At 43.9% G+C, this 15,843-nt stretch overlaps 1 protein-coding gene across 3 annotated transcripts in view; it reads left to right on the plus strand.

The window, feature by feature from the left end:
- The window catches only part of RETREG1 (reticulophagy regulator 1), a 110,682-nt gene that overhangs the window by 77,329 nt on the left and 17,510 nt on the right, over positions 1-15,843 (plus strand). The window contains exon 1 of one of the 3 annotated variants that reach the window (XM_039842754.1): positions 1,045-1,479. The exons of the other annotated variants lie outside the window; for them this stretch is intronic. Within the exon in view, the coding sequence (XP_039698688.1) occupies positions 1,445-1,479 (35 nt within the window). The 5' untranslated portion in view covers positions 1,045-1,444. Of the gene's footprint in view, positions 1-1,044; positions 1,480-15,843 lie in introns of those variants that run through there. 3 annotated transcript variants of the gene reach the window in all.

Below are 15,843 nucleotides of genomic sequence, written 5' to 3' on the forward strand. Positions count from 1 at the left end.
CAGTGGAACAAGGACATTCTGAAAAAGAAAAATGTATTGTTTCATAATAATTAGATCTTGTTTACTGCTTTACTTAGCATCACCGATCAGGGAAAAAAAATGATTTCGAGGTTTTATAAAAGCTTTTAGGGTGCATTCCTAAAGGAATCTCAGTAATTTTTTTAATGAGGAAGGAGATATACTTTCTATTTTTAAAAACTGAGATGTAACTGACATATAACATATATTAGTGTCGGGCGTACGACATAATGATTTGATATTTGTGTCTGTCATGAAATCGCAGTAAGTCTAGCTAACATCTGTCACCACATAGTTATAAATTTTTTTCTTGTGATGGGACCTTTTAAGATCTACTCTCTTAGCAACTTTCAAATATGTCACAGTTTTGTTAGTCGCCATGCCGTAGATTGCATCCCCATGACTTACTTATTTTATAAATGGAAATTTGTACCTTTGGACCACCTAGGTGCAGACTTTTCTCCCAGCCTTTTTAGAAGCAAATACAATCGAAATGATTTTTGTCCTGCTCTTAGAAGTTGCAACAAATGAGGAGACGTAGTGATTGGTGCCTCCTACACAGTGATGAGCCAAGCTTTAAAAACATCTGAGGCTCACAGCTTGTCCATGTGCCATTGTCAAGTCGCTCCCTGATGACAGACGGAAGTCCTGCAGGAGAAACCATATTGCCCAGAGGAACATATGGACTCATCATATTATTCTTGTGAATATTACTCTGAGTTGAGAAATCCAGATGACCCAAGGAAAGATTTTTCTTGCAAAACAATATCCCTCAAAACAATTTTTTTTCTTTCTTTTTCTTTTTCTCTTTCTCTCTCTCTCTCTTTTTTTTTTTTTTTTTTTTTTTGTGAGAACTCTTTCGCAGAGTGGCTAAGCATTCCCAGAACAAACAAATCTCTCAGCTGTGGCTCGTACAACCCATTTGATCTCTGCCCTCCAGCTCCCTCCTGTGTGTTGGAGATCTGATAGCCCAGGCTGAATTTTCAAGCTCCCCGTGGCCACCCTGGTCATGCCAGGGAAAAAAAGGAAAGAGAAAGAGTAGGCAGGCCTAGGTGAAGTCATCCCAATAAAGGTTAATAGCTGGGTGGTGACACCTTCTCACACGACTGGACAGAAAATGCTGGGCAGTGCTTTCTCCCAGCTGCCTGTCATGGTACTGGGAGTAAGAGGTGACCTATTTATTTTTAGAAGGGGAGAGTCATGATAACTCGGCTCTGAGTTTCATTCAAGGCAGGCAGGCGTTTTGGAAGTTTGTAAACACCTACTTTCTGAGTAAGGGAGGGGTGCTTTTTTTTTCCAAAAAGGAAAGAACTTGACTCCTGGGGTTTTTCCCTGCTGACACCCATCGTGAGAGTGGAGAAGAAACCACTGAGGCACGGAAGTGCTGCAGCCTTCTCCCCGGTCTTAGCGTTTTTAAAGGGCAGAAATGCCTGAAGGTGAGGACTTGGGACCAGGCAAAAGGTAACTGTGGTATATATTTCTTCTTGAGTGTATTTCACTTGCTAGTAATCTTTTTTTTTTTTTTAAATATTATGATAAATTTAAAAGGTAGTTTATATTAACACTTTAAAATATTAGGAATGCATCTCTCAATTCCAGGAAACAATTTTCTTTAGCAGGAAGAGACATAAAATTAACCTAATATACCTGTAGAAGCATATGTAAATAAGTATTCTTCTTGAATGAGGAAATGATAGCATGAAATTTTTAAAAGGGGTTTCCCCTTACACGATGTAAAGCCTACTTGAATTTTTTGATGTTTGATTTTTAACTTTAGGTGATAGTTGTTGGAAATCAAGCTAGTGAACATTTTAGGAAATGTTTGCATTTTAAAGGCTTGTTGACCATTTGTAAACATTAAATATTAGACCAATATACCAATTTAGATATGACAATACTTTTTTTAAAAACAAAACAAAACAAAAACAGTTATCTTTGAATATGTGATCATTTGGACCCTCATATGCAGTAAGTGTTTTTATGAATATCTAATAATATCTAGTTTTAAGAAGAGGGGAGAGAGAGATGAGAAAGATGCTAATCTGAGCATAACGTGTGCCCGTCTTGAAGTTCTCCATTTCTAGCCCCACTGCTGTGTTAACGAAATCTGTATGATTCGGTTTCATTGGAACTCTATGCCAATCATAGAAATTTGGACATGAAGAAGTAGAAAGAAAGCTGTTAAAATAGGAAAAGGGGTCATTGACAACGTCATTGTCAGAGAAGGTAGAAACTGGGAACTCTCTAGGAACAGAAGTGCCAGATATCTTTTTCGTCCCTTCTTAAAGATAAACGTCCCTTTTCAGCCATGATCATGCGATGTGTGTGTATTATAATCGATTGTAATCCTTAGAATTGTCCTTAAAAGCTACTTTTCTCTTTAGTTTCCTAGCTTCTATTTTCTTTTAGATTTCTTCCCAGTATATCAAAGGGGACATTAAATTGGCATTTAATTGAATAATGAAATAATTTTCTGCATAAAATGAGACATTAAATCAAGTACTTAAAGATAACATTTATAAAAAGGCCTAGATTTAGGTCCTAGACTAAACTAACTCGTTAGGAGAACATTTTTAGAGAATTTTAAGGTTAGCCTTGGTTTCGAGATGATGGATCAATCTACCTGTATCATGTGTGGTACCCCGTTCCCTGTGACATTTTAACATGACAGGACTTTCTCTTTTTCTCTTAGCATCTTGGAGTTCTCACCAGCTCTCTGCATAGAATTTTGCACAGAATAGGCATTTTTAATAAAGACTTGTTGAATGTCATTTATTTTTAGACCATTTTTATGCCCGCAATAAAGATTTAGGAGGCCTGATCATTTTGGAGACTGACGAGAGAGATTCGGCCGACATGTACTGAGAGTTGCCTTAATGCAATGTAATATCACGATCAATTAAATCGTAATTAATTGTGGATAATTAATTATGAATATTTTGAACTAACAGTTTGTGATGTAAACGAAACAAACATAAGATTATTTTCTAAGAATTTTTTTTATTGGCTACAAAGGATAAACAGTTAGAAAGGAGAATATATGTCTTAATAAAAATGATCATTACCAAGGACTAATAATATATTTGCTGAAAACAGGAAACTCCCTCTCATCGCTTGGCATTCTCACCAGCTCTCTGCATAGAAATTTGCACAGAATCCCTGCTCCCATTTTTTTATTTCGATGAGCTAACCCCCAGCTTTAACGTTCGGCATGTTTCTATGCAATATCCTTTGCTTCGATTCAGAAGTTTGTTTTTTTTTTCCGTCTGTGCAGAAAGTTAGAAAGGGCACCCCAGACAGAGGGGAAGTTGAGAGCTAGGACAGAAATAAAGTATTATACGTGAGAGGGAATTTTACTCTTGCAAAATCTGAGACTAAATGCTGCTAGACAATTCCTTTGGTTCCACATCTGAAAGAGAAATACCTGTTAAAGGGGGTGGATCCGACGACAAACTCGTGCTCAGGGCTGGAGTGCAGCAGGGTGCAGCTGACTCTCATCACAGCCGGTCACATTCGGGCTTCTTCATGTTACTTTAGTCCCATTTTGAAATTTGGTGCCCCGAATGGCTCTGTAACCAGCAGTGAACTAAATCTGAACGTCGTCTTTTAAATCAGCCGAAACCAAACGATACGAAGCTTCATTAGTGTGTCTGGATGTGTGCCACAGGCACCCTGTGTCGGACCGATTCGTGCACTAATGATCCAGTGGCTCTGAGGCACCAAAGAGACGAACGTGAACACGGCAGCCTGGGAGGGAAGGGAGGCGGGCGAGGGACCCTCCTCCTTGCTGTTTATCTTGTCACCAGTCATAAACACTCTTGGTAAGAACCGCCAAAGACGCCAGCCCGGTTTCAAGGTCAGAGACGAGGGGAGAGGGTGTGTAAGAATGGCATTCTGAAACAGGATGAGCAGGCAGGGGGCGCTGGGCACCAAAGAAGGAAAGGAAAAGTGAGGCGAGTGGCCGGGAGCATAGACAGGACCAAGAAATACGAGGAAGGTTAGACCGTGGCCAGAGGCCTGGATCTGCGTGTCTCCTTATCCCACCTAACCCGGGGCCCCACCGTGGAGGCAGCAGCGTATGCCCTCAGAGAGAGTCAGTACCTGGCTGGAGGATGGGGCGGGTGTAACATTTCCTCTTCCGGCTGCCGGCAAGGGGCATGGGCCCTAGAGTCCCAAGACTGAGCTCTGCGTGTGTCTTACGGAAGCACGTCCCCACAGGACCGTCGCGTTCACACGTTGCCTGGTTCCCTCTGTGTGTGTTTAAATGCTGTGCCAGGTGACCTGAGGGCAGGTGAGACCCCTGCTCTCACGGAGTGTCTGAATGGGGGAGACAGACACTCGGTGAGTTAAAAAATAAAGAATTTTTCAGATACTGATAGGGCTGGAAAATTTTTTAAAGGTAACGTGGGAGAGTAGCTGGCGTGGGGTATGAAGGAGTAGGTAGGAAGGCCTCTCTGGGGAGGGGAGGTGCCCTTGGAGCCGAGATTGGAAGGGGCTGCCATGTGAGGGTGTCAGGTGAGTGGTCCCATACAGGACCCAGTATGGCCACGGATCCTGAGCAAGGGATAAATTGACGCCTGTTAGGAACAGAAAGGCAGCAATAGAGGACACTGAGTTGGAAAAAGGTATGGCCAGATCCACAGTGCCTCATCAGTCATAGTGGGAGGTGACGAGAAGTCATAGTAGGGTTTGAAGCTGGTGGGGGTGTGAGGCCACCTAAGTAATTCAGAGGCATTACAAGGGAGTATGCTTTTGTGAATTGGCCTGAGAACTTCATCATTTATAACTTATGGAAACATGGATTCTGAGGTATAAAAACACTAACTTTGGAACATAACTAAATTTGTAAGGTGAAGATTAGCTGGATGTGCATTTCAGAAATCTGTATAAATTACACATCAAGGGAACCCAAGGATAGAGGCCAATATACTGGACGTTCAAGACAGCACTTTCTTACAGAGTAGTTTGTGGTCCCCCATTGGGTGACAGATAACTGGGTTCTCTGCCTGGTCACTCAGGTCTGCAATAGGTGCTTAGAATCATATGAGGGGCTTTACCTTCTGCAGAAAGAGAGCAGCTTGTGAGTCTGACCCGGCAGTGACCCAGTGGGGTGGGTTCTGGGTGTGGGACAGCCTTCGGTGTCTTTTTTTTTTCTTTTTGGACAAGTGCCTCATAAATCAACAGTGAAGAAATGTGATTTGGTGTCTTGCTGACGTGAGACAGCGGGGAGAGGACTGTCGGGATGCCCTCTTGAAAGTCACAGATAGCAAGGTTTTTTTCTAGATTATTCAGAAGGATCTAATGTTTAACCAATAAGTAGAATATCACCAGAAAGAAATTATGCAGTTTCAGCGATTAAGAAGCAAAACGTTGGCTGTTAACAGGACTCTCTGAAGCATTGTCGTTTGACATCATATAACGTAGTAAAGACTGAACCCTTCGACTGAGAAAGGCCGCCGAGCCTCTAAAACTGTGACGCTGGGATTTGCTCACAGATCTCACTGCCCTGTGCCGGAGTGGAGGGGTGGCCATACTCTTGAGTTCTGGCTATATGAAAGACTATTCTATTTAAGAAAACCAAAGCTCTTTTAAAGCACAATGGCCTAATTAGTATCTGGAAAAGGCATTAGCGATCGCATTGAATTTAATTCTCGAAAGGTTGAAAAGAAATTGATTTAAATACAGTCTTCGGTCCAGATGTTCTAATAATTCAAGTGGGTACGATTATAGGCTTAATTATACATTGTCGATGAAGCCTTCCCTTTGAGAATACTATTTCTTTAAATTACGAGGTGAGGCTAAAAATAGCCTCCCAAAGAAATCTGACAAGTGTGCCCATCTCAAGCTTTACGTGAGACGGGTTTCCATGAGCGAGCATATTTCAGCTTTCGTACATCTGAAAAAGTTCTTCTGCCGCCTTTGCTTTTGAAACAGGCACAGGGAGCCAAAGTCAGCGAAGTTCACACAGCCAGCAAGAGAAGGGCTTGCGTTTTGAAGGCAGGCAGCTGACTCCCGAGGCTATGCGGTTAGGCACGTGGTTAGTCACGTGGTGGTGATGCGCTGGGTGGGTTTGATGCTCAGGTCAGTGTGGCACACAAGGAGAAAGGAGGGAGTGGCTGGAGGAGACTGGAGAGGTACCTAGGAGGCCTTCAGGGGGCTTTCGTAGGTAATGGTGTGCTGGTCAGTGTTTAATAAGTGGCTCTGGGAGCAGGGAGGGGAAGCTCTGACCTTAGCATTCGTGATCCCTTACAAGCCACCCATATGAGGTCACTGAAAGTGGAGCTGGGAAGAGATGGACATAATTGGTTCCAGAAAGCGTGTCGGAGTCGGCCCTTGCACCTGAAGGGGCTGTGGGCTGATAGGGGAGTTAACGTTTAATTCTAACCGTGCTGCGTCTTCCTCGTGGATCTATCTCCGAGACGGACCAGCCACTCAGTAAAGGCTCGTCGAAGGAATTAATGGTTTGTTTTTTTTCCTCCCTCCTACATAGTCATGGAAAACGTCTCTCAGGCCTAGAATATGTTTAGCACTTTTGAAATCCTGCTTGGACGCAGCTGGGCTAATATTGGAAATTGATTAGGAGCAAGGAGAACAATGCAGTCTGTCTTCGTTGCAGGAGCTTGTCTCACATGCGATATCTGAGCTCCAGATGACCAGCAGCACGCTCCCGGATCCTCGCAGCTCCCCGCCGAGCTTCCGGTTACCAAGCCCCGTTAGAGCCGATTTCCGTTTTACAAGCACAGGGTGACCCCTAAAACGTGATGAAGGTCTCTGGGTTCCAGTGTGGGGGGAGGGCCGCAGTTGCTGTATGGTGGGCCCCGGACAGGGCTGTCCCAGCACTGCCAGCAGAAGCCGTCCCTCCCTCACAGGAAAAGCCCATCGTGTGGGCTTCCCTTACTGCCAGCCTCCTGCCCCCTTCATGGGCAAATCCGTGTCTAGATCCGTCCCGTTGTCTTGCTGCTTCTCCCCACTGTGTAAATCAGGGTCCCACACCAGGTGTGTGAGTGCACGGGCTTGCCTCGGGCATATCTCATCCACAATATTGTTTCTCCACTGAAAGATGTGATAACTTTTCATTTGGAGAAATAAAAATAGTATAGGAAAAATGAATATAAAGAAGAAAGGATCAATGGTCATCTCACTATCCTAAAAAAGATACTGATTTATTTTGCTTCCTAGTATTACTTTAACACATTTTCTTGGCATACAGTTTTGTGTGTTCCTTCTTTTCTCCCTCTCTCATGAGCATTTCCCAATGGCATCCGAACATTTGGGAAGCATTTTTTAATGCCTGCACAATATTCTATCCTTCGGATTTTCCCCACATATATTATTACTATATTATTGAAAATTGTTTTGCCATGTAAATGAGAGAAAGATATATCACTTTAATTTTTCTAATTAGGGACTGGCTGGATCAAAGGTGTGAGTCTTAGGAACGCTGTGAATCTTCCAAACGATCATATTTCCATCTCTGATGTAGCTGTTGAGAGGCGAAATGACAGCTCACCACCAGCAAGTGCATGGAACCATCTAGAATGCACTTTTGTATGCTCATCTTCCCTGGGCTTTTTAATTTTCTTTCCCATCAGGCCTCTTAGCCCCATTCTCTTGTAGGGTCACCACCCCCACCCATGGCTGTAATGGCTGTGGAGTACGCATCATGCCGTGAGACCCAGCGAGGCCTGGACCCATCCCAGCCTCTGCCCCCTGGTGTGGGCCCGGTGTGGGGCTGCGTTTCCTGGACAAAGGTGCACCATTTATACAAATGTAGCTGTGGACCAACGCAACCTGCTCCCTGGGGTCTTTATTTTATCCTTTGTTTTCTGTGTATTACAAACCTCAAATCCTTTGTGGACTGGACTGAAATAACAATCATTACCGAGAGAATAGCCTCCGCTACACACCAATGAAATATGTACACATATATGAAGAAACGGATAATGAAGTGTTCCTTTCACCTAGTTTTTAACTTAGGACTAAGGGACACACAGCAGTTCAGTTCTAGAGAAGGCCATTTACAGTTGGAGATAGGGTGCAAGAAATGCCTGGATTTTATGGGTGAGAAAATAGGGCATCAGCTTGCAGTGCCTAAGGAAAGGTCACTTTGAAAATGAGTCATTTTCTTCAGCAATCAGTCTTCTCTTTCAACTCAAATCCAGGGATTTCAATTTGTTTCTGGAGCTGGTTGGCCACGCTGTAGCCTAGGAAGAATGTCTAATAAGAACCAGCCCAAACTCAGTGGAAAGACCTTGGGGCACAAGTGAGTTAAAACTCTGTTTATGTTTTCCAGCCGTTCTTGTGAAACCACTAGTCAACTCTGAATGGGAAAATAAAAATGACCTCAGGGGGAATACTGGCTTCTGGAGCTTTGGCCAGAGTAACATGACCTCATCCAGCGTCTTCTGTCAGTGAGGTGCAATCAGGCAAGACCGTTTACCCCGTTCTGCTCCGATTGGCACTTTTTCTAATTTTTCTCCGTACTTTCATTCACCCCCTCGCTCTCTCATCTCGTTGCTGCCTTTGGACCTTCACGCCATGAACTGCCATCTCTCACCTACGGAACCTGCTGTCTCTGAACCCCCAACTGGCAAAGGCGAGGGCCAAACCCGGATGTGGCAATGCGTGGCAATTTGTCTAGGTCACAGAGTGTCCTGATGCAGAAGTTGGGAACAGTGGGAGGATCCCGGCTGTCCCTGGGAGAGACTCACGAGTTAGCTGGTGGTCCAGAGGGCATTGAAAGGAGACTCCTGTCGCTCTCCCAGGCCGGGCCACACTCCTCCCCATACCCGCCCCTCCCCGCCTTCGCCCTCCCCCGCTACAACCTCATTTTTGCAGGGTTGGCCTGCCTCAGCTGATCGTCACCCACTGGGTAAATGCCACCGAGGGTATTAAAGATGTTGCCCTGTGATTTTCACAGTATCTAGGGAATGGGGGAGGGGGGCAGGGGATCCGGACTGTGGATCCTTTGCCTCGGACAGGGGGACTGCAGCTGTGAGGACCCAGTGTGGGAAGAGGCGAGGGAAAGGCGTGAACCCCCCCACATCCCCTCTCCCCAGTAACCGGGTTTTGAGGAGTACAGAGTTTCAAGGGTGGAGCCTAATGCCCCAGAGTTGGGCCTAAGGAGTGTCGTATAGTAATTACCATCATGATGTGGCCTCCTTGCTGGTTATAAACAGAACAAGCAGCTGTGCACAAACACTGCTCTGTGATTCAAGAAGTGACATCTCGTGGTGGTGTTTTGCTTGAACTATAAGCAAGTGCTTTATTTCAAAAAGAAAACAAACCCATCCATCAGTGGGGCATCTTCAAAGTACACCTATAAAAATCAAACCCGTAAACTCCATCTTTAGATAAAGTGAGGGGATTACAGATGTGTGTATGAAATTATTAGCATCTATTACTTATTCTATGTGGAACTCACAAATTATATGTCATTTGGATATTTAAACATGGCTGTCTTCTCTAAGAAGTTAACAGCATGTTTCTGGAGCAGCTTGTCATGTAAGTGGTGGTAACTTTCCTTCCAAAGTAATGAAACTGAATGTGAATTCTAAACAATCATAGTTTCTCCAGTTTTTAAGATTTTAAAGACTTCCTTTCAGAAGCATATTTGCGTTTGCACGGGAAGGCTTTGAGATGTTGACTCTTAGAAAAGGAATACATACGTAGATTGATTACAAACCTAGATTGAATCAACTTGCTTGCTGAAACGAGAAGAGATTTGCTCAGTAAACCAAGACCCAACAAACACTGGCATTGACAATTAAGGAAGTAGCTGACGATCCCTTTTGGGGGCAGAGCAACTGGGAAAATGGGAAGCTGCTGTGTTCCATAGGGCGGGTGCGAGGATTTGAGGGCAGTTGGCTTCATTACCTTGTGTCAACTCCTGTAAACTCGCCGTAGTGCCTGGAGTTCTGATAAGGACTGTGAGGCCTTGTTGGGAAGGTTCTGGAAAGAATGTTATGATTAGTGTGAACTGTTATGTTTGGGGAGGGTGGACGGTTGTGTGAGTGAGGCACAGTGTGCCAAGATGAGAGTGGGGTGGGAGGTGGGAGTTTGGGGGAGCAGGGGCGGAATAATTTTCATTGATTTAACTTTGAAAGACCCTAAAAGTTTTCAGTGATATCGATGGCACCTTGACCCCCTCCCCACCCCTGCCCCTATTAGTTCCCAGTGTTCTGAAGCTTGAAAGGGTAGCAACTTTACCCAGGTTAGATACCTCTGTGCTAAATCCTGGGTAAACTTCTAGGGCAAGGACTATTTTAAGATGAGAAGGAAAGCTTTCTCCTTGAAATACTTTACAAATCAAATCTGGCATATAACAGTTTTACCAGTAATATGACAAAAAAAAATCATGTGCTTATATTTCATTTATTATTAGATTTTCATACAATCACTGTAGAACAGAAGTGGCAGGCCAGTGGGTTGGAGCTGGAATGATCTGGAAAGGTCTGATCCAGGAGCTGCCGCTTCTTGGCTGTGTCTGCTTTCTCATCTGGAAAATGGGGGCATTTACTCACCTCCTCGGGTTGTGGTGACGATTAGGGGTGACATGACAAAGCTCTCAGTGTAGTTCCTGGCACCCGATGCGTGCACAGTACGTGGGAGGTGCTTTATAGTAGAAGCTCTTTGAATGGTTCCCAGTCGGCTCGCTGGGTTAATCAGTGATCTCCATCACCGCTGTAGAGCCAGCCACATGGCTAAGGTTGGTGACAGCCTGAACCAAGCAGACTCGTGCAGGCCGGAAGCCCAGTCCACCCAGCAACCTGGTTTTAATAAATCACGTGTTACCGGAATGCAGCCATGCTCTTCCGTTAGCTTATTGTCTGTGGCCGCCCTCATGCTCCGGTGACAGAGTTGAGTACGGGGACCATATGGCCAACGAAGCTGAAAATATTTGGGATCTGGCCCTTTCAGAGAATGTTTGTGCACCCCTCCTCTAGTGTGTAACTGCTCCCACCGCTGGTGCTGTGCGCTCAGCAAGTCAGTGTGTTTCTTCACAAATCCCTTCATGCCCGTTGCTGTTGTAATTGCATCACAGAGAACAACAACATCAAAAAAAGGGTGTCGTGAGAGATTCTGTGGTTTGTTCCCCAATATCCGCTTCCTTTCCTTTGGGGACAGAATCTCAAGTTGCAGCTAGACGACGGCCACCAGCAATGATCACAGTTCCCAGGCGCTCTTGCAGCTCGGCGTGGCCATGTGACTCTGCAGCGGCCGGGGGGACGTCGGCGGAAGCTCTGCCTGCAGCTCACAGGCCATGAGTTTGCGGGACAGGGCGTGCCCGCTGGTTCGCTTTTCCCCTTCCCGCCGGCTGTGACGTGGATGTGGTGGCAGCAGCTGCTGCCTTGGACGTGGGCTGGAAGCGCGATGTTGAGTGTCTGAGCAATAAGGTGGCAAGAGCTCGGGTGTCCAGCATTGCGGAGATCCCGCATCGGCCCTCCACCACTGTGCTCTGCTGTCCGTGAGGGAGAAATGAGGGCTCTCCTTTAAAACTCTGTCACGTCGACATTTGAAACAATAGGTCAGCTTATATCTTACTATGTAACAGCCGTTTACCTCTGTGAAAACAAGTTGAGTGCGTTGGAGAGAGAGTCGTTAAGGGCAAGTTGCTAATAAATATTGCTTTTTTTAAAAAAAGTGGATGAGACTTAGAAAGTTGGTAGGGATGAGCATAAGAATGATCCTTTACGTGGGTTGTTGGAACATTATTAAATTCTTCCTCCTTTTTAAATAAATGAAACTAGAAATTGTAGATTATTCATGGGGGCGGGGCGGTATTTTATGCAAGACCACCAATCTTTGTTCCGTGCCCTAAATCAGTTGACAGTTTTATAAGTCTCACCATATGTGTATATACGTTAATATTTATAGGATCGAGTTGAATGCCCCAAGAGAGTACTGCCTGGTTTATTAGTCCCCCAGTCTAAGAATATTCATATCCATTTCTTGCTAACATGGTTTGGAATTAATAGTTAATCTATGCTATCCTACATGAAGGAAGGGAGAAGTAATCTAATACTGAAAAAGCGGCTTAAAATCGACCATTGTTTGTAGTATGTACGATAGCCCTGTTAAGCCCCACGATGAAAATCTGAGAACGGAGGAGTTAACTGCTCCCCGGTCATTGGGTGCTGCTGGTTAGCAGCACCCATCGTTTTTGGCGAATTTGCCTTTACATTCTAATCCCATCTCGGGAATCTCCAGCTCATGTTGCCAGTAAAATCGTAGGTTCCTGCTTTGACCAAATGCAGACTTTCTCATCATGTGAGTGGATTGCTGATTCCAGAATCTTGAGCAGGAGGTGTCATTGATTATCCAGTCCAACAGGACTCCACCCAGGGCCCATGGACCCTCTCATTTCCTGAGATATTTCAAAGGGGGTGGTGATCCAGAAAAGGTTAATATCCAGTCTGGTCCAGCCGGTTATTTTGCAGACCTAGGAAGTTCCGCCCGTGGAGCAGTCAGAACTTCGAACGGCCTCCCAGGGCCCCCTGTGACCACTGTGCTGCTGGCCTGCATAATAGCACATCCTCACATTCTTTAGCTTCTCTTGTCAAAAACAAAAAGGCTCGTACTTTCTAATTTATGTAATCTTTAACTGAGCTACCCTGTTCCAATAAAAGGACGTGATTCGTTAAAAGGACATTAATTTTGTTCGCTCTTATGATTCCAAAGAGTCCCTTCATAATGGAATTCACAGAGTTGATTCACTCCTGGCCTCACTGGTGGTATACTCAAAGTGAACTTAATTTTTGAGTGAACCTAATCATACAGTTGGTCTCTGGGGTGTCTACTGGTATCAGGGATCGCTCAGATCATATTGGAACAGGGTAGCTCAGTTAAAGATTACATAAATTAGAAAGTACAAGCCTTTTTGTTTTTGACAAGAGAAGCAATGACATATATCTGACTTTAAAAACAATTGCCTTTTATAGAACCCAACGTTTCGATGAACTGATTTTTCCATTTCTTGAAAATGCAGTATGGTTACATGAGCTAGAAAAAAAGAGAGAAATATGCATGATAGATTCAGTTCTGATCAAAATACAATTCTAAAGCATAGAAATGTATTTCAAGCTAGCAGTTAAAGGATATATCTCTTATCTCTATCTTTCATTGCATATTTGTTTAAAATAGTCATTGTTTTGTTTAATACAGGTGATTTTCTCTGGCCATCTGGCTCCATTGGTTCTATATTGGCTATGGTCATGTCCCTGAAGACTCATTATCTTTACTGCTCTCACCTAGGCTTACGAGCGCCCAAGTAGCTCAGGAAAAAATGTTTAGCATCGCTTAATTGACTTACTTAGCTTGAGGGAGACAACCCCTAGAATGTCCAGACCCGGTTAAATGCTATTTCATAGTACTTTCGTCCTTGTGCTTCTGGATGGTTCTCACTTAGGAAAAGTAAATAACTGACATTGATTAAAAAGCTATGTCACCTTACTAGAGGATCTTACCAAGTCTGTTTCATGTAACTGAAATATACAGTATAAGCAGAAAACAGAATAATAATGAACAAGAAGGTATTTAAATTTTTACCGACTGGCAAATCCCAGTAACAGTGACCTAGAGTGAGAGGCGTAGGGTGTGGATTTAACACTGTGCCTGAGGGAGGTGGTGGGTGTAAACACACATGTCCCTTTTGGTGAAGGTGACTTCCTGATTCAGTGAAGGTGACTACCTGGAAATGGCTAGAATATTAGGCAGGCAGATTTCCAATATGCCTGGCACTTTTCCCGCACATAAAGCACACATGGCGGCCATTAGGTTCTCCTGAAACTTGGACTCTGGAGGCAGAGATGAACACTTGAAACAGGTAAAAGTGAAGGAGGACCGTGTACATGGGCCGGCATCTCTCTCACGGGCAGAATGAGGTTCAGCCTAGATCGATGAGATCTCACTTATTTGCACTGAGGAATACTAATTTTTATCCCTGAACAAATTAATAATGTGAATAGAAATGAAATGTTGGAGGAACTCTTTAAATCTTCGGATACAAACACAGTGACTGTATGGTAATGAGAAATACACTGACAGCTGACTCCTATTCAGTTTGGTATTAGCCACATTCCTGTTGCTGTTCCGTATCTGTGAGAAGGTGGGGGAAACGCATTGCTATAGAAACTCTCTCTAAATCAGGCTGCATTAATTAATTTTTATAATTTTGTTTTCCTAAAGAACCTATTACTAGGAGAAATAACTTCTTTCCACATCTGTCCTCACTCCTTGGTATCGACCACAGTAAGCCCCTCTCTAAGCGAAAGACTTCTTCACAGTAGCACATTTCATGTGCCTGCGTGTGCCTGTGTCCCTTTCTAGTTTGTGCCCTGCACATCCCCAAATACATCCCCATCATCCGTGCATGCTGTTGTTGAGTTTTGCATTGTAACAATTTACCATTAACATGTGCACTCTCCACACAATAGCCTATTCTTAAAATCCGATTTTTTGAGGGAGGCTGATGGCAAGTTTAGCAAGGATCGAGACATCATAACGAGATTCTCATTTTTTCTGTGATTGAGAAGAGTGACCTTCTTGGTAAGGCTGTGTTCCTTTAAAACCACAGATGTCATTCCGTGGTGGGCTTATAAATGAAGATAAATGAGAGATGCACTCTTTAAGAGTTAACGTGAGAATGCAGCCTACAACTTACCAGGCCAGCATCTCGAATGGATACCTCAATAACTGATAGCCACTGACTCTAGATTTGCCATATTCCAGGCTACCCTCCACTTACACAAAGACCGACAACAAATTCTCCAAACAAAAGTAATTTTAATCAGCCTTCGTATTAAGGCACTTTGGAGGAATTCGATCATTCACTCAGTTTGGGTTGTGTATAACAGTTCAGGCCCAATGAGATGGGTAAGGTCTCTGAAAAGAAAAATTAGGAACTACACTGCTGATGAAAACTTTCGCACTGTAAGAATTATATCCTTTAATATTTTCACAGAAGTGTAGGTTTCATCTAACTAGGCCAAAGGTGAGGAAAGCAGGGAGAGGACATTTACTTCTAACTCCAGCTGCAGTAAATCCTGGATTGTACTTTGTTGGAAATTATGGGTCCCAAATAGAATGCGAAGAAAGGCCGATCTCCAAATTAGCCAACCTGCTTCATGATCATTTCTGTTTTCCTTTGAGAAATGTTCCTTGACTTTTAGCGATTATCCATCCTTCAGGGATAAAGTAGAAATGTTTTCTTCCCTCAGGGACAGTGATCGAAGCAAATCTTGGCATTCACAAATGAAATGGTGTTTAATCTCCTGCAGGTCTCAAGTCGGTGCTTGTTCTGAGCTAGTAATGGAATTTAAATTGTTCATGCCCTGAGTTTATGAAAGTCAGGTTGTTGAAAAGTTAACAAAATTGAAAACGCTGGAAAATAATTTCTAACTGGCATCTGTTCATAGAAACTGGAATAACGTAAGAAGTAACGTGGTGTTTGAGTGCCAGCTTTTCGAATTGTCTCGATGGATAATTGTTGGTTTGTGCACCTGGGGAAGTGGCAGTGTGCAGACTGAGATGGAAGGGACAAAGGGACAATTTCACAAAGTGACTGACCTCTGGTCCATTTGAAACTTAGTATAAAAAGAGGGAGAGAGAGCCCCAAATAGAACCCCAGCTTGCCAGGAGGGAGGTGGCGCCTGCTGGTCCCTGGCCTTGGGAGAAGTTGCTCACGTGACTGATTGGTCTGAGAAAGTGAAGGCTTCAAGTTCAGTGCTATGTAATTTCTTAATCTTGTGTTTGCTTATTTTAATCCTCCAGTCGACACATCTCATTTGCTTTGTCATGTTCTAATGCTGTGTTTGTGCAGAGACA

The sequence above is a fragment of the Pteropus medius genome, unplaced genomic scaffold (genome assembly GCF_902729225.1).
Source record: "Pteropus medius unplaced genomic scaffold, Ma_sr-lr_union100, whole genome shotgun sequence".
NCBI classification, from domain to species: domain Eukaryota; kingdom Metazoa; phylum Chordata; class Mammalia; order Chiroptera; family Pteropodidae; genus Pteropus; species Pteropus medius.